The sequence below is a fragment of the Spea bombifrons genome, chromosome 2, assembly GCF_027358695.1.
Source record: "Spea bombifrons isolate aSpeBom1 chromosome 2, aSpeBom1.2.pri, whole genome shotgun sequence".
Classification (NCBI taxonomy): domain Eukaryota; kingdom Metazoa; phylum Chordata; class Amphibia; order Anura; family Pelobatidae; genus Spea; species Spea bombifrons.
This window is the reverse complement of record NC_071088.1, coordinates 66,305,942-66,328,815: the sequence shown is the minus strand read 5'-3', so window position 1 is coordinate 66,328,815 and position 22,874 is coordinate 66,305,942. Positions and strand designations below refer to the sequence as shown.

The 22,874-nt window shown below is 38.2% G+C and overlaps 1 protein-coding gene across 1 annotated transcript in view; it reads left to right on the top strand.

The window, feature by feature from the left end:
- Positions 1-22,874, top strand: part of LOC128473690 (uncharacterized) — a 140,821-nt gene that overhangs the window by 11,048 nt on the left and 106,899 nt on the right. Inside the window, exons 6-7 of the mRNA XM_053455944.1 lie at positions 11,102-11,312; positions 18,559-18,682. Coding sequence (XP_053311919.1) covers positions 11,102-11,312; positions 18,559-18,682 — 335 coding nt within the window. The remainder of the gene's footprint in view (positions 1-11,101; positions 11,313-18,558; positions 18,683-22,874) is intronic.

The window sequence follows — 22,874 nt, the reverse complement described above, 5'->3', positions numbered from 1 at the left end:
CCTACACTGGACTAAATGGTTCTATGTCTCTTAACATCTCTAAATGATTATACTTTATGATTATAAGTTTGACTGTCTCCCAGAACACGTGATTGTGTATGTTTGAATTTACCCCTTATATTATTATTATTATTTATTGTTTATCGCAAATAACAGATGCATTTATTCCCTGGTTATTCTATTGTGTAATGTTATTAACCCAATTTACATTTTGCATGAATATTAATAATTAAATCTGAAGTGTTTTAAAAATGCCCAATCTCAATCATTATGATCTCGGCATCTAAATTGATGTAGTATTCTATTAGTTACTTGTCTGTAACAAATTAAGTATTGACCGTGTAGTCAGAAAAGCCTTGACCTGGTTCTAAAATCAATTACTTTAATGATGAGTTTGCTAAGTGACAGTGTGAAGATTTTATCCACCATAATTACTACTACCTTCAATTAGACATTCTGAATTGATTAACCTGGCTTTGATCTCAATGCCACAAAGGTCAGTGTAGAAATAAATAATGGGCAGGAGATTCAAGAGACCTTGCAAATACTATATGAAGACATACTCATAATCAATTTAAAATGATTTTGATTTGAATGGCACAGAAAGGTAACATTCCCCCAGTGTTTAACAGTACAGCACAGACTTCTACATGCGTATGTGTTCTCTTAAAGCTATTTTGTAAATGATACTTTGAAATTTATATTCCATATCTTTTAACCCTTTGTGTATACTTGGATACAAGGACATAATGATAGATTAATTTATTTTTTATATGTATTATATGTACTCACATAAAATTTGTGTGTTAAAAATAAGGAACACAATGAATGTGGGTGTTCTATATGATAAACATACTTTCTAAACTTAATTTGTAAAGTAGGAACTCTGGCTTTAAATGTCTTTATGGCCCCAGTCACATAAAGCAGTCACAGTGAATAGAACGGATCCCCTGTCTGGTCTGCTCTAATATAGGCTCTCTTCATTACAAGTCTGTTTTTTTTTTCTTTGAAAGATGCAGTCATTGGACATGCCATCAGCATGATGTGACAGGAGTGAGCTGATTGGACAAATTAAGATTAGCGCACTCAATGTCCTTCCTGGTAGTGCAGGCAAAATGGCAAGGTTCTCCTCCTCTTAGAGTAATTAAAATGGTGGCCTCCATTCAATGAAATGAAAACGAGCAAAAGGGAAGACTGCTAGTGTAGTATTTTTAAAGGGGAGTATTTATTTAGCGGCAGTTAAAATGCTTATGTTTAGTAACAATATATATAAAAAAGTTTATTGATCTCTTGCCACCACTCGTACATTGGTGTGAAATACCAAAATGACTGAAGTGTTTGAAAGAGCTCCCACATAAACTTTACACACTAACCCTTATTGTACCAGAGTTCATTTGAAGATAGCATTTTTAGATAAATGCTAAAACATACAAACAAACATTATAACTACAGACTAAATCTTAAAAAGCAAGCCAATATAGACACTTGTGTGTAGTACAGGCAGAGTATATGCAGTATTGTGATTGGACATCTTTATAAATAGAGGATTGGAGCTTGAATAGGGAGCAGATGAGCCTTCATCAAAAAAAGAAACAAGAGAGAGATTATACATAGAAGTATATGTACAATATAACGCTTACCTGTAAGATAAATGTTGAGGATACAGTTGCCTAAAAATAAAAAGAATTGCAATAAACATCTGTTTTTAATGGACTTTAAATAAGATGAATATTGATAAATGAGATATATATATAACTTTTAGCCATGGGCATCCACAGGATATTTTACCCTCTCCCACCCCAATACCTCCTTGCCTCCTCCCCATTTTTTGGCTTCAGTTTCCTGATGGGAGGCAAATATTAATTATTAATAAATATATGACTATGGTAGTAGTAGTTAACTGACCAGCATGTACCTTTGCAACATGAGAAATTTAGTTTACAATAGCTGAGGTAAAGATTGGCTATAGCTAGCCCAGTCTGCAATTCCTAAGGTGTTCAGCCAGTAATGGCTGACTGTACTGTATATCATGGGAGCTGGAGTCAACAACAAAAACGATAGTGTGTAATGTAGACTACCACAACCCCAGTCTATAACTACAAAATTATTGTAGATGCAGTCCACAAAAGTTACTGTTTGTACTGTAGACTTAGTCACAGTTGTTGAGTACTCACTTCCCCATAATGCTTAACATACCAGACTGGTTGAGATTCATGGGAAATGTAGTCTCAACAGCTGGTGTAGTAATTAACTCTAGCTGCAATACATGTTTCAAAAAGGCTACCTTGTGTCTGCATGTGAATTGTTTCTTTGCCCAGGCAGGGACTCTGTGTCTGTAAAGGAGCAGCTGTAATAGTGAATAGGAGGAGACCAAACCACTCTCACAGCACGCCATGTAGTGTACAGAATTAAATAATCTTTTTTGCTGGACTACCAGGTTCTTTTTCTGATCTCTATTTTTAGCTAACCTACTCTAAACAGCCTACTGTACCCCCCCCAGGGTTATCTTCCTATGTATATATTTTTAGTGGGGTATATCATAACTGTATTTTGACATACAACATTCAATTGTGTTTCATTTTTTAAACCAAGCTTAATGTTTTTATTTTATGACAAAAGGGGATTTTTAGAGTGAAAATGATTTATCTGTCAGGAGACAAGTACAGTTAAAGTGATAGCTTTACTGGCTGAAAAGGATTAGAGTGCAAGCGTTTGAGAAAACTTAGGTTTCTTTTTCAGTCATTTTTTACAAAATCAAGCTAAGGTGATTTTAGGTAGATTTTATATGGTGTCTTGTTCATGCGTGTGCTCCTTTTATAAGTGTCATCTGCATTATTTTGATAAATTAAATAATAAATAATAGATCAGGAAAAATGAGCAGACTAGATGGATCAGATGGTTGTTATCTGCCATCAAGTTCAATGTTTCTGTGTTAATGCAATTTGGCAGGACATTTCACATTTTCAATGTTGTCTGTTAAACGTATTTTGAGTTCTTTTAATTTTGAGCTGATTGCCTGGACTTAATGTTTCCAGCTTTCTCTTTGAAGTACATCAATGAAACCTTTTAGATGGCCTTTGCAGATACATTTGGCAACCACTGATGATAATTTAATGAGACGTGCTGAGACCTAGGAAGTAAAAAAAACAAAACATATGTATTTATATAAATGTCTTGATGGTTGATTATGCAAATACTGATAAACTACTCTTTGGTGAGTGTACCAGGATTTGTTAATTGCAAAATTCTTATCTGACAAAAGAAAAAAAAAGATTTTGTATATTTAATGTGAGATTTCTAAGAAATTACAATATATGAAATATATCAAACTTTTTTTCTGTGCATTATTTACATTCTAGGTCACTAAAGGTCATGTTGCCGTGATGTTCCTGAGAATGCTCACCAGGTGGCAGCATGTACTAGTTAGATAAGTCTTGCCTAAGACCGCAATAATTTCCAGCACTCATTTGCTTCTAGCCATGTGCTTTTTTTTATCATACTGAATTGTCAATGAGATCATCATCTCCTAGTCATTTGTATTTTTGTTACTTTTACATTTGTGTAAATAATCATCAACATAGAATTCATCTCCTGTAATTTGACATATTATACGTGTACAAACGGATGCATGCATCATAGCCACCCATCTCAATTGCTTTGTAAACTAAACATAATAAAGTGTTGTCAGGAAATATGTTTGTCTTTTGGCCATATTTACTAAGGCAGCTGCAACCTTGCTACATCCTGATACTTGATAACGTCAGTTCTTTAAATTATTTCTATAAAGTGCTAGAAGGTTCTGCTGGGCTGGGTTTGTGAAATGAAGAGGTTAGGAGGTTGCTGATAAAAATTGAAAGCAAGCATTTATTTAACATTGAGCTCAGTAGATTGTAATATAGCCTGCTTAGGTCCGGAGATGTCAGTAAGGTGGCCACATTAGCCTTTTATCCATGACACATAGATGTCACATGTTCCTGACTGACACACGCAAAGCACTGCCCTGCAGGGCCTCAAGCAAAAGTGGTAGTGGTTAATATGGTAAAAGAGTTTCAAAAACATGGGGTAGGCATTTGGCTATCCTAAATCTAGGACAAGACCAGGGATTGCTAAGGTCTGAGTCTTTACGGCACGAAAAATGGGCAGACTAGTTGGGCTCACTTGTTCTTATCTGCCTCCGGATTCTATGTTTAATGAGGAACTGCAAATTTATAGACTCCACATTCTGTGGGGAAGCGCTTTACTGGAAAAAATGGATGATATTATCATTATTGGGTGTAACACAAAACACCATTGCCCTCTCTAAAATTGTATTTTATTTTTTGTGGATCTTTATAGCTGTGTTTGAGCTGTGAATCAACATGTGTGAAGTCAGTACTTCCCTATTGAGCAAAGTAATACAAGGTGAAAAGTACCTTCATTGTGCTTAACTGCGTATACTGCGCAAGGACAAGCTTCAAAAATAAACAATCCGATAAACACAAAGCTTTTGGATTGATTTTTTGTTGTCACCTCATAAGCAAATGTATTACAGAGCAATTCAACACAAGGTGTCAATTTTGCACGAAAATAGGCCAGTGGTATGATAACAAATACATGTATATATTTATTAGTTGAAACATCATTGGCTGTACATGTCATTAGTGTCAACTTCAAAGGGCCCAGTTGTACACCAAGTAGCAAGGGGTTGCAGTGGCCTATAGTAAGCACTTGCATAGTTCTGGAACCCTGTATCCAGCCATGTTCAGTTCACTGAATACCCAGTTTGTTTTTGTTTGCAGTTATTTGCAGTAGTTTAAAACAATATCCTTTAAATTAACAAAATTATGTTTTTGTAATTGACCTTATCAAGATCACATCTCAGCCTACCATTGTCCAGTGATAACACAGTAATTTAACTCTATACAGAGATAAATTGACATGGACTATAGAGATAAAATTTTGTACGTTTTCAAGAAAATATAGCTTTATGCAAAACGACAGTAATACGAAACCAAATGTCACACTGGATTACATAAAGCATTGTGATTAATCTACATAAGATCTTGAAGATTTGTCCATTCTTTATTATATTTTCAATTATGTCCTAGATATCTCTATTGTTGTTTCTGTATTCCTAAGTGGTCCAATGTAAATTAAACTGGTTTTCGCTAGATGATCAGGTTATGGTTTTATTATTCAATTTACACATGTCTGTTAACACTTAAGCTCAAATACAACTGTATGCATTTTAATGTAGCCTTATGTGTTATTTCTATATAGATCCTTCTATTGTTAACATACTGATTTTTTTTAAAAGAAAGAAAGATTTTATATAAATTTGCATTTTCAAATGTAATTTAAATTAGCCTGACTTACCTACAGATACATGTAACATTTGAAATTGAATGTCTTCAGCTATTCCATTTTATTACCTGCGCCCTCAAAATGTTTTGTGTCACCAGTGCTACTGTTACAGCCAGCTCAGTATCACTTTGTAGACATAACTTGATGATGTCCACCGTGTCTCCAGCAGATTTGAGATAGTTGGAAGTACCATCTGTAGATAACTTTCCTACCAGTCCAGTTTCAAAGTGAGAAGCACTCTTGGATACCCATTGTATTTTAGTTAGTGCCAAATACCAATTATCAGTGCCAAAAGTAGTTCCCACCTCTGTGATTGAATCAAAGTTACCCTACCATGAGAAATCATTTTTACTGTAATTTAGTTCAGCAGGTAGAGCAAATCAATTAGCATAACATAAGATACACACACTTTCATGATTTGAAGATATTAATATTAACTTTGAAAGGGAAAAGAAAGTTGATTAAATTTAATGTGGTTTGTGCATAACATGCATATGCTTTGCTACTATCCCTTCTAAAATATTCTGTCAAAGTGTTTAAAGTAAGGCTATTGGCTGCATGCATCTTTCCTTTTTTGTTAAGGGGGGTTACAGAGATACAATAAATTTACACTATAGTAAGAAATAGAATCTTGCAATGAACCGTTACAAAATTTCCAATGTCCAACAAAGTATTAAGACATTGACAAACATATTCTCAGAGGGAGAAAGGAGAGAAAACAAAATAACAGGGGAGGGGAAGTTTAAGACACAAAACAAAGAGAGAAGAAAGAATTTGGTAAGGGGCTGGATGTGCCATGTCATGTAATGGGTCTTTAATATAAAACCTAGGTGGAACAGGGCAATACACGCATAAGTCCGTTGCCATAGTAAGGAAATAGAAACTATCATGCAATGTTGGAGGGAGAGGGTTCTTCCACATCTTTGCTGTACATGTTTTGGCTGCCATTAATATATGGGCATCAGGGTACTTATCTAATAATGCTAGTTACACATTGTGTGGGATTAGAAAGAACAATAGAGTTTTAACAAGTTGAAAGACCTCTTTCCAGAATTTAGAGAGTTTGATACAGCACCACCAGATGTGGAGCAGAGCCCAAATGTGTCCACAGTGTCTCCAGCAGAGATTTAAGATAGTTGGAAATATGTAAACAGAATAGGTAGCTCGACAATATTGAGGGTAGGACCAAATGAGAACTGGCATTGAGATAAGGTTGTATACCCTGTACAACCTAAAGCAAATGAGTATAAAGACTATTACTGTTCTCTAATAAGGTCCCTTATTAGAGAAAAGTAATAGTCTTTATACTCATAGTTGGAAATATGTTAGACAATCTATGTGGCACTAAGTAGTAGTACCATCTGTAGATAACTTTCCTACCAGTGAGAAGCACTCTTGCAAACCCCTTGCATTTTAGTTAATGCCAAATACCAATTATCAGTGCCAAAAGTAGTTCCCACCTCTTTTCCCCTATTTTCCAAGAATGTTTTTTAATAAGGAACAACAGGCAGAGTTAGCTCTAGGGAAATTAGGAGCCTGTGAACATAAAAGGATTATCTCAGGACTGTATTGGATAACTGATACAGGGTGTTGATTGGAGTTTAAGACACATTGAAGTTGAATGTATTTATAAAATTCTCTTTAAGGTAGGGGTAAATGTCCGTTTGAGGTCTGAAAAGGGGAGCAAATTGACCAATCTTAATCAAGTCCTTTGCAATCCAATTATTTAATGATATGTTTAGTGTATAATAACACTAAATTGGCAATGGTGTTGCATTGATAAATGGTGATGGGAATTTAAGTTTGTTGAACATGTGAATGGAAAGCTTGATGGTAGCACTAGTTAGTGTGTGTAGTAAGACTGGTTGTTTGTGTGGGTTGATCCATAGTAGATCTTGCATACGATGCGGCTGCAAATTGAAAGATTCTAGGTCTACCTATGCAATTGGGTTTGATTTGGAAAAAAGAGGTGTAATTGTACTAAGTTAGCAGCAATGCAGTCGTTTTTGACATGTTACTTCTGGTTTCTAAAGGAACATAAGGGGAACACAGGCTTTCTTATTTTGCCGAATACATTTTATGAGACGGGCCTGCATTTATTGAAGGAAGTTTAAAGGGATATAGAAGTGTCCTAATAAGGTAGAGAAGTTTTTTAGTGTTTATTTTAAAGGAGGTAATAGGATCCAACCATGCGATTTTAAATTTAGGTAAATAATTAAATTTAAAATAGGTAAGTAATTAAATTGTATATATATATATATATATATATATATATATATATATATATATTTAAATAGTTTGCAGGGATTTGGTCTACTTTACATATTTAAAGTAATGAGCTAATGATTCGATTAAATATTGTGGGTATCCAATATTAATCACCTGGGATTTAGACCAGCTTATTGTATAATAGGAAAATGTTCCAAAAAATGTCCAAGAGTGGCTGCAGGTTCAGCAGTGTAGATGGTAAGTTGGTGAGGGTCAGGATAATGTCATCTGTATAGAAACCTAGTTGGAATCTGAGTTTTTGCATTTAAAGCCTTGTATATTTGTGTCACGTATAGCTATTGGCAAGGGTTCCATCGCTAGGGTGAAGATCAGGGGAGAGTGGACACCCCTATCTTGTACTGTTGAAACATATTTAAGAGGAAACCAGAATAAGTAAACTCTAGCACATTGAGTGCTGTAAAGAATAAATATTGCTTGAAGTCCTCTGGAATGCTAAAGGCCTTGCAGCCAAATGACTTCTCTACATCTAATTACAGGAGAAGGCAAGGAGAGTGATGGAGGAAAGCAAGATGTGTAATATTGAGGAGTTTTTAAGTGTTGTCGGAGGGTTGTCTACCCAGGATATAGGGGCAGTAATTCACCCACTCTGATGGAGGTTTTCCTGGCCTGGGAGTGATAACCAGGGCCGGCCTTTGGGGTGTGCGAACTGTGCGACCGCACAGGGCGCCGCAGCGGGGTCCGCTGCCGCCAGTGGCGTACCTAGCGGGGGGGGGCGTACCGCACCGGATGCCGCTCATCAGGGGGGCACCCCTCCAGTGACGGACAGTAATGTCCGCCGCTGGAGGAGCAGGCTCGCAAGGGAGCGGTATCGGAGGTCTTTAACAGACCTCCGGCTCCCTTGAGTGATTTTAAGCCGGTTCAAGGATCTCCCTTGAACCCGGCTTAAAATCGCTCAAGGGACCCGGAGGTCTGTTAAAGACCTCCGATACCGCTCCCTTGTGATCCGCGCGGCAACAGCTGCTGTGCGCCGGGGTTTGTTGTCAGATCACGGCGCACAACACTGAAGCCGCGCCCACCGCTGTCCGTGCCCTCTGACCCGGAAGAAGACAGAGAGGACAGAAGAACTGAAGAAGAGGAGCGAAGAGGAGGAAAAGAAGCTGTAAGGAGAAAAGAGGAAAGGTAGGAAAGCATTCAGTGAGAGTGAGAGTGGATTAGTATGTGTGGATTGGTATGTATGGATTGGTATATGTGTGCATGATTGGTATACATGTGTGTGGATTGGTATATATGTGTGTGGATTGGTATATATGTGTGTGGATTGGTATATATGTGTGGATTGGTATATATGTGTGTGGATTGGTATATATGTGTGGATTAGTGTATATGTGTGGATTGGTATATGTGTGGATTAGTGTACGTGTGGATTGGTATACGTGTGGATTGGTATACGTGTGGATTGGTATGCGTGTGGATTAGTATGTGTGGATTAGTATGTGTGGATTAGTGTATATGTGTGGATTGGTATGTGTGTGGATTGGTATACGTGTGGATTGGTATACGTGTGGATTGGTATATATGTGTGGATTGGTATATGTGTGTGGATTGGTATATATATGTGTGGATTGGTATATATGTGTGGATTGGTATATATGTGTGGATTGGTATGTGTGTGGATTGGTATACGTGTGGATTGGTATACGTGTGGATTGGTGTATGTGTGGATTGGTAAATGTGTGGATTAGTATATGTGTGGATTGGTAAGTGTGTGAGAGTGATGGGTGTTATGCTGTACCATTTCCAATGTCTTTTTCATGATCTAATTATGCTCTAAAAGTACATCATAACTCCCATCACTCTATACTGTTCCATACAGTGGCAGAGCTGGGAGGCAGAGGCCTTGCACCCCCACCGCAGGACTCCTGAAAGGTAAGTGAACTTCAAATAGGGAAAGGGTAGATAGTTAGGAGGGGGTAGATAGGGAGAAGGGAGTGAGGCAGGGGAAAGGGGGTAGATAGGGAGAAGGGAGTGAGAAGGGGTAGATAGGGCAGAAGGGAGTGAGAAAGGGTAGATAGGGCAATCATACTCCTATCATGCCAAGTCTGCGAGTACATCCTGGAATCTGGGTATGCCTGGGCATGATAGGAATGTGATTGCTGTTAATTATATATATATATATATATATATATATATATATATATATATATATATATATATATATATATATATAATATTGTTATTTAATTGTTTTGTCCTATTTTGGTGTGTTACTTACTTTAAATAAAAGTGTTAGATTTCTTTATGGTGTGGGGGGGTCATATTCGGTTTTGGCCAGGTAAATGCTGCACTTTCGGTTTCAGTCCAGAATTCGTTTCGGTGCATCCCTACTACTAAGCCAGACAATGAAGTGGTAGGCCTACACCACATCAATGTTTGGCGTAGTATATAGTGATTGGGGTTTTGTTACAAGTTTTTATTCCTTTCTTTTTTTGGGATGGGGGGGCGCCAGAGGAGTAGTCCGCACAGGGCGCCAGAACACCTAAGGCCGGCTCTGGTGATAACCACATATGCTTCAGACATTTCTTGTGACATAATGAAGATTTCACTAGATGTGAGAAGAGAGTATTTAAATGGGAGTTCAATGTATCTTGAAGTTTATTTTAATAACCGTTAGGTAGGCCATCTGGACCTTTTTTTGCATTTTTGGTGATTTTATAAGTTGTGCCAATTCCTGCTCTGTAAGAGGATCATTAAGCTGACTCCAGTGGCCACACAAACAAGTTGGTCAAGGAAATCTAATACCGCATACAGTATAGAAAAGAAACCTTGTCACCAAACCTTGTCGCACTGAATTAAGAATTGCACCCTTAACGTGGATCAATAATGACCAATGCATGTAGAACTTGAAGAGATGTTAATATAGGATTCATGCACTAAATTGGTGTTGTTTATATAGTTACTGTGAGTAACACATTTTAACGTGCCTCTTTCACTAAATATTATAAAGGGCCATCTAAGTGAGTTTCTCCTGCTAAGAAGGCTGAGCTGGCCTTGTATCACATGTTGACAAATTCCTTCCCTTTATCTATGTCATACATGGGCAGCTCAGGCTTTGTTGTAGGATGTCAAAGAGATTATTGGCTCAGACTTAAAGTGTTTAAACAAAGTAGGATATTTGAGTAACAAAACCCTCAATTAAACTAAATATGATGAAAAATCCAATCTTGGATCAGAATGAAAAGCACTTTTTATGTTGTTAGCATGAGAATCCACATTTTAAGGGATCAATGTGTGACTTATTTGAGCCTGTTGCCCCTTTGTGTTAAGTTGCTCACATGAATCTGGGTAATCTGCTCAAAGGTGATACCATTTGCCTGCAAACTTATGATTTAATGACTTTAACCCATATGAGTTACCATTCACCACACACTTTCACCTTTCACCATTTTAGTTTACTGAACCTAGCCCCACCTCTGACAATATGTAAACACCTCTGGTACCTCATTTTAACAGTTTTTTTTTTATCTTCCAGTAAATGTGGGACCTGAGCTGAGACCTACAGTGTTCAATTGTGCTGGAAGTGAAGTGCTTAGTGATGCCATCTCTGCTATGATATTGAGTGACTCAAGCAATATGATGACAGTTTGTGAAAAGCTAAGTGGAAGGTTACTTCCAAAGACACTAAGGAAATTCATATGGATGGAGAAACTACTGAAATCTGATTACAATGAAGAAAACACACAGTAAGTCAGTCTTCCGTCATCAGTGTGACATTGTATAATTCAAAGTCACCTTTGTTACGTTGATCACCTTTTTTCAAAATTAGAATGTATAGTTGGATCATGTAGTGCAATGGTTCATCAATTAAAATGATTTGTTATATCTGCACGCCAGGGCCAAAGGTGCTCCCTTTGTTCTTTAGACTGATCTTCAGGTACATCCATATTTACATGTACAAGGACTATCAAGTAGGCTTTTGGGTGGCTCAGTAACACCTGGGTCCCAGGGGTGTAACTAGAAACCACAGGGCCCTGGTGCAAAAAATTGCTTTGGGTTGCCCAACTTCAACAGCTGCCATCATTGCCCCCACACAACTGGTCTGTGCCTTTTTTGCCCCTTCCAAAGTCCATTAAGTTCAGCCCTTCTACCTAAACTTCCTACTTTTGATCCAAGAGAAGGCAAAAAACCCTAATTAAGCTACTTTGGATTCTGCCATCAGAGGGAAAAAATCCTTCTTGACTCCAAAAGGTAATCAGATTTCTCCTTCGAACAAGAAGCTCTAAAATATTAATTCTATTTATATCCCTGTATGTCATGCCTTTCTAAAAAAATATCCATACCCCTTTTGAAGGCATTTAATGTATTTGATAACACCACCTCCCTTGGCAGTGCATTCCATACATTTATTTTCCTTACTGTAAAGAATCCCTTCCTTTGTCGGTTGTGAAATCTCTGCTCTTCCAGTCTCAAAGGGTGACCGCTTGTTCTTTGTACATTTTTGTTACTGAAAAGGTCTTTATATTGGCCCTGCATATATTTATATAATGTTATATTCCCTCTAAGATGCAGTTTTTCCAGTGTATATACTTTTAACTTTTTTAGTTTCTCTTCATAACTATTATCTTCCAATGCCCTTATTAATTTTGTAGCCCTCCTTTGCACTTTTCTAGTTCCATAATGTCCTATTTAAGGACCGGTGCACAGAATTGTACCACATATTCAAGGTGAGGTCTTACCATTGACCTGTAAAGAGGCAAGATGATATTGTCCTCCCGTGAATCAATACCTTTTTTTATGCATGCCAAATCCTCATTGACCCTTGCAGCTGCTTGCTGGCATTGTGTACTGCTGCCAGGTATGTTGTCTACCATTATTCCTAAATCCTTCTCATTGGTAGTTTTCCCCAAGGATATTCCATTTAAAGAATAGGTTGCATTGCTCGCCCGGTCTCGAACTCTGTCTAAATCTTCCTGCAAAGAAGAAACATCAAGATTAGTCTGAATTACCCTGCCTAATTGTATGTCATCAGCAAACATTGTGACATGGCTCTCAATGCAACTTGGGAGATCATTTATAAACAAATTAAAAAGAAGAGGACCCAGGACAGACCCCTGAAGCACTCCACTTAATACATGTGTACAATCTTAGAAACATCCATTCATAACAACTCTCTGCATTCTATCTTTTAGCCAATTTTTGATCCAAATACAGACATTTGCCCCTAAGCCTATTTCTGTTAATTTGTAGAGTAACCTTTATGTGGAACAGTATCAAATGCCTTAGTGAAGTCCAGATAAATCACATCTACAGCCATACCTGATCTATATTTTTACTAACTTTCACAAATCCATGTTGACTTCTACTTATTGGATTCTGGATCAAGATATGTATTCTTTAGCAACCCTTCAAATAATATTTCCACTACCAATGTTAAGCTTACTGGCCTGTAATTGCCCGGTTGAGATTTTGATCTCAAATCAAACCATGTTATGGTCACAAGTCCACAAGTGTTCTCTTACTTTGATGTTTGAGATAAGTTATTCATTGTTAGTTATTACCAGATCCAGATAGACATCCATTCTGGTTTTGATCTCTACTAATTGCAACAAAAATTGGTCATTAAGCAGGTTCAGAAACTTGCAGCCCTTGGTTGAACTAGTTCCACTATTCCCATCTATATATGGGCAATTAAAATCTCCCATGATTAAAACTTCATTCCTATTTGCAGCCTTTTCAAACAGCAGCTGACCCTCCCCTAGCATACACCTACAAGTAGTGTGCAACTCTTTTTACTATCTAGGCTAATCTCCACCCACAGTGTCTCCACATTACTACACATACACAATTATACATCCATGGTCATACAAACACACAAGTATATATCCATGCTCACACACACACAAGTGCACATCCATGCTTACACATAAGTACACATCAAAGCTCACACACAAACAATACAGATCAATGCTAACACACACAAATGCACATCCATGCTCACACACACGCACAAGTACACATCCATGCTCACACACACAAGTACACATCCATGATCACACATACACACACACGTACACATCCATGCTGAAACACACAAGTACACATGCACGCTGAATCACACAAGTACACATGCACGCTGAAACACACACAAGTACACATGCCTGCTGAAACATACACAAGTACACATGCATGCTCACACACATACAAGTTCACATGCATGCTCAAACACATACAAGTGCACACACACACACACATATATATATATATATATATATATATATTGACAGAAAGCCCAGCTTGGTGCAATTCAATCTCTCTTCGTATTTCCAGCCAAGAGAGCTGCTGGACAAAAAGCCTTGCTGGATTTATTTTGTTTGTTTGGAGTGTTTTGTTGGGAGGTGGGGAAGCCACCCCAACCTAGAGAGCAAACAAAACCCTGTGTTTAGTTAGTGCTCAGATGAGCAAGGGTTTATTTTTGTATGTTTAAGCTGCTGATTTGAAGAAAATATTTTTATTTTATCTGAATCTGGAATTGGCGTTTATATTACCTTAGAAGACAAGTGATTCTGAAAGATGTCTGACTGATTCCTTATGCTTTAAAGGACGTTCAGTTACAATGTATATATTTTGTGACAAACCCTGTAGCATAAGGGCCATACATGTCACACTGAGGGGTCTTAAGCACAGCCCTCTGGGGCAATCAGAATCTGTAACACCAGCTTGTAGCAAAAACAGCACTTTATTTTAACTGTTCAAATGCAAAACCCCAAAACCAAATCATAAAAAGAAAAACCTAGCTCCCAATTAGAGCCGTCTTTAACTAAACTATGCTGGTCCAGACTGACCAGCCTAAACACCCACTAACTTGACCTCCCCGCCAGACCCAGCTAAGCCAGGCTCTGGAAAACCTCCCCCAGACAGCACACACAGGTTGGCTCAGGGATGGACGTCTTCAAGGCCTCTCCTTGCCATGGGAGGACAGTGAAACTTCCTCTTCCCCCCAACAGTCTCTCTGCTCATCAAGCTCCAGGGGTTTTTAATGCCCAGCACATGTGCCTGATGCAGGCTCCATAGTAATCCTGGACTGGATCCTGCAGACTTCTAACCTCTTGAAAAAGCCGGCATGGATTTTCCACTGAACGGGGGAATGGAGCATTGGTTTTTCCAGTGTATATACTTTTAACTTTTTTAGTTTCTCTTCATAACTATTATCTTCCAATGCCCTTATTAATTTTGTAGCCCTCCTTTGCACTTTTCTAGTTCCATAATGTCCTATTTAAGGACCGGTGCACAGAATTGTACCACATATTCAAGGTGAGGTCTTACCATTGACCTGTAAAGAGGCAAGATGATATTGTCCTCCCGTGAATCAATACCTTTTTTTATGCATGCCAAATCCTCATTGACCCTTGCAGCTGCTTGCTGGCATTGTGTACTGCTGCCAGGTATGTTGTCTACCATTATTCCTAAATCCTTCTCATTGGTAGTTTTCCCCAAGGATATTCCATTTAAAGAATAGGTTGCATTGCTCGCCCGGTCTCGAACTCTGTCTAAATCTTCCTGCAAAGAAGAAACATCAAGATTAGTCTGAATTACCCTGCCTAATTTTATGTCATCAGCAAACATTGTGACATGGCTCTCAATGCAACTTGGGAGATCATTTATAAACAAATTAAAAAGAAGAGGACCCAGGACAGACCCCTGAAGCACTCCACTTAATACATGTGTACAATCTTAGAAACATCCATTCATAACAACTCTCTGCATTCTATCTTTTAGCCAATTTTTGATCCAAATACAGACATTTGCCCCTAAGCCTATTTCTGTTAATTTGTAGAGTAACCTTTATGTGGAACAGTATCAAATGCCTTAGTGAAGTCCAGATAAATCACATCTACAGCCATACCTGATCTATATTTTTACTAACTTTCACAAATCCATGTTGACTTCTACTTATTGGATTCTGGATCAAGATATGTATTCTTTAGCAACCCTTCAAATAATATTTCCACTACCAATGTTAAGCTTACTGGCCTGTAATTGCCCGGTTGAGATTTTGATCTCAAATCAAACCATGTTATGGTCACAAGTCCACAAGTGTTCTCTTACTTTGATGTTTGAGATAAGTTATTCATTGTTAGTTATTACCAGATCCAGATAGACATCCATTCTGGTTTTGATCTCTACTAATTGCAACAAAAATTGGTCATTAAGCAGGTTCAGAAACTTGCAGCCCTTGGTTGAACTAGTTCCACTATTCCCATCTATATATGGGCAATTAAAATCTCCCATGATTAAAACTTCATTCCTATTTGCAGCCTTTTCAAACAGCAGCTGACCCTCCCCTAGCATACACCTACAAGTAGTGTGCAACTCTTTTTACTATCTAGGCTAATCTCCACCCACAGTGTCTCCACATTACTACACATACACAATTATACATCCATGGTCATACAAACACACAAGTATATATCCATGCTCACACACACACAAGTGCACATCCATGCTTACACATAAGTACACATCAAAGCTCACACACAAACAATACAGATCAATGCTAACACACACAAATGCACATCCATGCTCACACACACGCACAAGTACACATCCATGCTCACACACACAAGTACACATCCATGATCACACATACACACACACGTACACATCCATGCTGAAACACACAAGTACACATGCACGCTGAATCACACAAGTACACATGCACGCTGAAACACACACAAGTACACATGCCTGCTGAAACATACACAAGTACACATGCATGCTCACACACATACAAGTTCACATGCATGCTCAAACACATACAAGTGCACACACACACACACATATATATATATATATATATATATATATATATATATATATATATATATATATATATATATATATATATATATTGACAGAAAGCCCAGCTTGGTGCAATTCAATCTCTCTTCGTATTTCCAGCCAAGAGAGCTGCTGGACAAAAAGCCTTGCTGGATTTATTTTGTTTGTTTGGAGTGTTTTGTTGGGAGGTGGGGAAGCCACCCCAACCTAGAGAGCAAACAAAACCCTGTGTTTAGTTAGTGCTCAGATGAGCAAGGGTTTATTTTTGTATGTTTAAGCTGCTGATTTGAAGAAAATATTTTTATTTTATCTGAATCTGGAATTGGCGTTTATATTACCTTAGAAGACAAGTGATTCTGAAAGATGTCTGACTGATTCCTTATGCTTTAAAGGACGTTCAGTTACAATGTATATATTTTGTGACAAACCCTGTAGCATAAGGGCCATACATGTCACACTGAGGGGTCTTAAGCACAGCCCTCTGGGGCAATCAGAATCTGTAACACCAGCTTGTAGCAAAAACAGCACTTTATTTTAACTGTTCAAATGCAAAACCCCAAAACCAAATCATAAAAAGAAAAACCTAGCTCCCAATTAGAGCCGTCTTTAACTAAACTATGCTGGTCCAGACTGACCAGCCTAAACACCCACTAACTTGACCTCCCCGCCAGACCCAGCTAAGCCAGGCTCTGGAAAACCTCCCCCAGACAGCACACACAGGTTGGCTCAGGGATGGACGTCTTCAAGGCCTCTCCTTGCCATGGGAGGACAGTGAAACTTCCTCTTCCCCCCAACAGTCTCTCTGCTCATCAAGCTCCAGGGGTTTTTAATGCCCAGCACATGTGCCTGATGCAGGCTCCATAGTAATCCTGGACTGGATCCTGCAGACTTCTAACCTCTTGAAAAAGCCGGCATGGATTTTCCACTGAACGGGGGAATGGAGCATTGGCCCACCCTGATCTACAATTGCTCCACCCCAGGGATCCATATTTATGATCTGGATAGCACCTGTAACCAAATGCCAAACTACGCATCTCCCTGGGGTTTACAGCATCACAATATATATATACATACAAACACATATATATGCCCCCACTTTACTCTGATCACTCCTGTGGCTTTTCCTCTAGCTGCTTGCGCACAGTGTGCGAGCAGCCTCGGTTTCACTGTGGGGTCACGTCATGTGACCCTGATACACTTCTGTCGCTTAGTAATTTACAGTCCAAAGTAAGTATTTTTAGATACACCTATAGCATTATTAGCTAGATTGAAACATATGCTGCATTGTGAAGGTTAGTAATGCAAACTGAGATACCTGGACATATCAATGCAGGAATGAAAAACATGAAATATCTTGTAATCAAGTTAAAGAGATACTACCACACTTTTGGATGCTTTAAGATATTCCTACGATTATGCTAAAAATGGGCAATAAATTCCACAGTGTATATCTAATGCATTATTTTCCCTAAGTATAAAACAATTTCATGCCTGTTAAATAAATATTTTTGTTTGGTTTTGCAGGTCATTCCTTGTTCTTGCTTAGAGTCATTCTGTATTTTATATTTGGCTATAGCAAGAATTGCGTTTCAATATGTTACCAATCGCTTAACCGTAATACCGGAAAATGCCCCCCCCCCAAATCAACTTAATATATTAAGCTATTCCATTACATAGTTACTGATGTTTATTATTTCAATCAAACATACAAGGTAATGCCATTCTGTAGCTATGACAATAAAATGGGCCAGTCATTCAGATTTGATGCCATTAAAAAATCAACTTTGGAATGAGATATAAACATGTCCCAGTTTTATTTTAACTCCTTGTGTTACTAGAAAGAAGACAGTAACCCCAAGGCTACTCTATTAAAAATTGCAGAAGATATTTTTTTGTCTTCTGTTCTGCTGAAATGCTTTCAGCAAGTCTTCCATCATTCCCAGAGGAACACTATTTCCAGGAATACAATTGCAACATCTGCCGAATCTGATTAGCTGGTTCTAAGAAGCTTTTCTACAATGTATAGATGGGTTTTCCAAGAATGGCTGATTTCTCGATACATGATGATTGGCTGAATTTTTCTCTTTGTTAAAAAGCAGTAGAATCCTGTACAGCACAGCTAGTAATATTTGAAATTAATTATTCTTACAGAATCATTGAGAAAGTGACTCGAGAGAAATACGGTAAAGCACTGGAGCACAAACTAGCTGAGTTAAAACTTAGAAGTGCAACACGTTCACCTATATCAGGTCTGATTGAAAATGCTGTTGTGGAGGTGAGTGAGAAAGGATCAATATTTCCTATTTACATTTTTAAACATACTAAATGTTATAGTTTACTGGCATGGGACATACACTTCATACTTACCAAAAATGCAGTAAAATGAAAACGATATTTAAAAAATACATCTAGTATTGTTCTGCTTTTGTTAGTCACTTTCTACTGAATTGCTGTTTTCAGTGGCAACCACTAGAAAAGTATAAAAAAGTTGATCCGTAAGGATTGTGGTTTTTGTAGTGCTGGCATTAGCATTTCCATATCTAAATATCATAAAATTAAGATATGCTATCAAGGTTGTTTTTTTTTAATGAAACTATAAGCTGCATTATTGTCCAGGGAGATGCATTGGATGTAATCTACATGGATTTTTAAAAAAAGGCTTTTGATACCTTGCCACTTAATACTTTGCTGTATAGATAAGCCCATTAGGTCCCAGGGGTCATAACCAATAGACCAAAATATTTTTACCATGAAAGACATAGAAACACATGAAACATAATAATTATTAATGATCATAAACTTGTACTAAAAAGATTTTTTTGCAATTTTGCTTACATTTTCTTATATACTGTAAGTGCAGCAGCTGAACAATGACTTACCGTATTTGCTCGATTATAAGACGAGGTTTTTTCCAGAGCAAATGCTCTGAAAAATACCCCTCGTCTTATAATCAGGGTCGTCTTATAATCAGACCTCAAATAGGTCTGATTATGAGACTGAGATGCAGATCCCCCGCAGCGATGCAGAGGACCTGGATCCTCCTGTGTTAACCCCCCCCAACTTACCGGTGCTTCTGAGTCCCCGGTGCTTAGTCCGGGCTGCGTGTAGAGCTCTACGCGATTTGGGGGGTCGTCTTATAATCAGGGTCGTCTTATAATCGAGCAAATACGGTAATTTATGTTCAGCTCCACATACATAATTTTTATGGTTCAAAGGATCATATTCATACTTTACATAATACCCCATATTACATATTTGTAAGACCATTGTACTATTGTCTACTACTTAAACCCCTTAGATTTAAAAAAATAAATAAAACTATATATATATCCTTTGAGGATCTCTCATACAGTTTTTATGCCAATCAGCCAGCAGGGGGTGCAATGGGAAAGCCCAGGAGGGTCTAGCTCTAGGGTCTAGTCTAGAGAGATGTCCCTGCTGCAAAAACAGGGGAGGGATGTAACTGTACATCCTAATGGCCACAAGTTTTAACCCCTTAAGGACCTGGCTTATTTTTTCTTTTTGTACCCTTTCGGACCAAGGCTGTTTTAACACTTTTGCTGTGCTTGTGTTCAGCTGTAATTTTCTCCTCACTCATTTAGTGTACCCACACACGTTATATATACCGTATTTGCTCGATTATAAGACAAGGTTTTTTCCAGAGCAAATGCTCTGAAAAATACCCCTCGTCTTATAATCAGGGTCGTCTTATAATCAGACCTCAAATAAGGTCTGATTATGAGACTAAGATCCAGATCCCCTGCAGCGATGCAGGGGACCTGGATCCTCCTGTGTTAGCCCCCCAACTTACCGGTGCTTCTGAGTTCAGAGTGGCACATAGGGGGTCAAAAGGCATATCATGGGGCACAGTGGCATTTAGAGGGTTAAAAGGCATATCATGGGGCACAGTGGAATATATGGGGTATAAGGCATTTTTGGGGCAGAGTGGGAAGCCTGTGGGCAGATGTGCATAACTGGGGGGGGCAGGTTGAAAAAAAAAGGAAATAAAAACAAAATATTTTTCTCAATCATTGCTTTTATTAACAAACAATTGTTCACATAGTTTACATGAACTAACATTTACTGGTAAAACTTTTTTCCTATAGGGTCGTCTTATATTCAGGCTTTTTCTTTTTTTCATAAGTTAATATTCAGACTTTGGGGGGTCGTCTTATAATCAGGGTCGTCTTATAATCGAGCAAATACGGTAGTTTTTTTCAGGACAAGATGGGCTTTCTTCAGATACCATTATTTTGATCATATCATCTTATTTACTATAAAAAAAATAATAAAACATGGTGACATTTTGAAAAAAAACACTTTTTATGAAAGCGGTTCTCAACCTGTGGGTCGCGACCCCTTTGGGGGTCGAACAACCCTTTCACAGGGGTCGCCTAAGATGATCGGAAAACACATATTTAACAATATATACCGTATTTGCTCGATTATAAGACGACCCTGATTATAAGACGACTCCCCAAAATCTAAATATTAATTTAGGAAAAAAAAAGCCTGAATATAAGACGACCTTATAGGAAAAAAGTTTTACTAGTATTTATTAATTCATGTAAACAATTTTTTCATATTTAATAAAAGCTATGATTGAGAAAAATATATATTTTATTTCCTTTTATTTGCCAACCTGCCCCCCCCAGTTATGCACATCTGCCCCCAAGGTTGCCACTCTGCCCCCAGAAATGCCTTATACCCCCTATTTGCCACTCTGCCCCATGATATGCCTTTTAACCCCCTATATGCCAGAGTGGCATATAGGGGGTTAAAAGGCATTTCTGGAGGTATATATATATATAACTGCTAACAGCAATCAAACTCCTATCAAGCCAAGGCAGCCAGTACATGCTGGAACCTGGGGATGATAGGAGTTTGAGTACAGCCTCCCTATGCCATGCTACCACCCCCCCCTACACATCCATGCTATCACACACACTGAGTCACAAACATTTAAATACTCATTCATTCCATTAATCACACATACACACACATTAATCACAAAAACCCTCCCCCACCCCCTTACCTGGACTGCAGATCTCTCACTCGAAGACTTCTGCAGGGGCCCGGCTGTGCGAGCAACTTCTCTGGCCCCGCCCCCAGAGGAAGGAGGGGGAGGCAGAATTATGTGACACTTTGCTAGCCTCCTGCTGCTAATAGAAGAGACGCTGCTCGGGACCAAAGCACCGGTAAGCAGCCTGGCCCCAGCAGACATTTTTTTTTTAGGTCTAATTAGAAGATGACCTCGATTATAAGACGAGGGGTATTTTTCAGAGCATTTGCTCTGAAAAAAACCTCGTCTTATAATCGAGCAAATACGGTAATTACATAATTTTATGGTTGGGGGTCATCACAACATGAGGAACTGTATTAAAGGGTCCCGGCATTAGGAAGGTTGAGAACCACTGTTTTATGACTTTTATTTGAAAAATATTTTACTCACCTACAAAAGGAAGTAAAAAAAACTAGCTAAATAGATTCTACTATTTGTCCGGAGTTGAGAAATACCCCCCAAAAAAAAAAAATTCTCACAAATTGTATACAGGTCCTGGTATATGTCACTGTCAAACAACACTCCAATATGTGTTCCGCAACATCTCCTGAGTATGGTGATACTCCACATGCATAGGTTTGTCAGATTGGTTGGTAATAGGCTACTTTTGGGACATGCGTAATTCAGGTTTTCAACACAGACTTTTAGCATTTGGTCATTCTGCCTCTATCTCCTCTTTGGAACATCTTTGAAGCCGGCTACTTCAATTTACCCCATCAAACCATATTTTTGAAAACTAGACACCCCAAGGTATTTAAAATGCTGTTTTTTTGTATTTTTTCACACAAATTGTACTTCAGGAATGAATTCATAGCTCTGGTATGCGTCTATCAAACAACACCCCAATATGTGTTCAGCAACATCTCCCGAGTGCAGTGATATCCACCATGCATGAGTTTGTCGGGTTGTTTGGGATTTAAAATGCCACATTTGGGAAGTGCGCTTTTTTCTCCATTTTGATCAGTATGTGCCTATGCTCTGTCTTTGAGCCCGGCCACCCCAATTTACCCCATCAAACCATTCATTTTTTATTAAATTAGACAACCCTTGGGTATTTGAAATGCTTTTATTTTAACTCTTTCAACGTCGAGATTTTTGAGAAGATAAAGCGCTAATTTTAGCACTTGCTCAAAATAATAAACTTTATTTTTTATTTTAGTTATTTTATTCTTTTTTGGAGAGACTCTCCTGAGGATTCTTTTCAACTTGATTGTTTTTGTAAAGGGCGCCGCCATCTTGCGAGTGGCAGAATCACTCGCAGTGGCAGTTGTGACTGCTCTCCGGAGCGGTCACGACGCGTTCTGGGGTTGGTGTTTGGTGTCGCTGAATGCCTCGATCATGAGGCATTTCAGTGACACCATTGAAGTTTAGGAAGTGATCGTCGATCGCCTCCTAAACTCTTTTA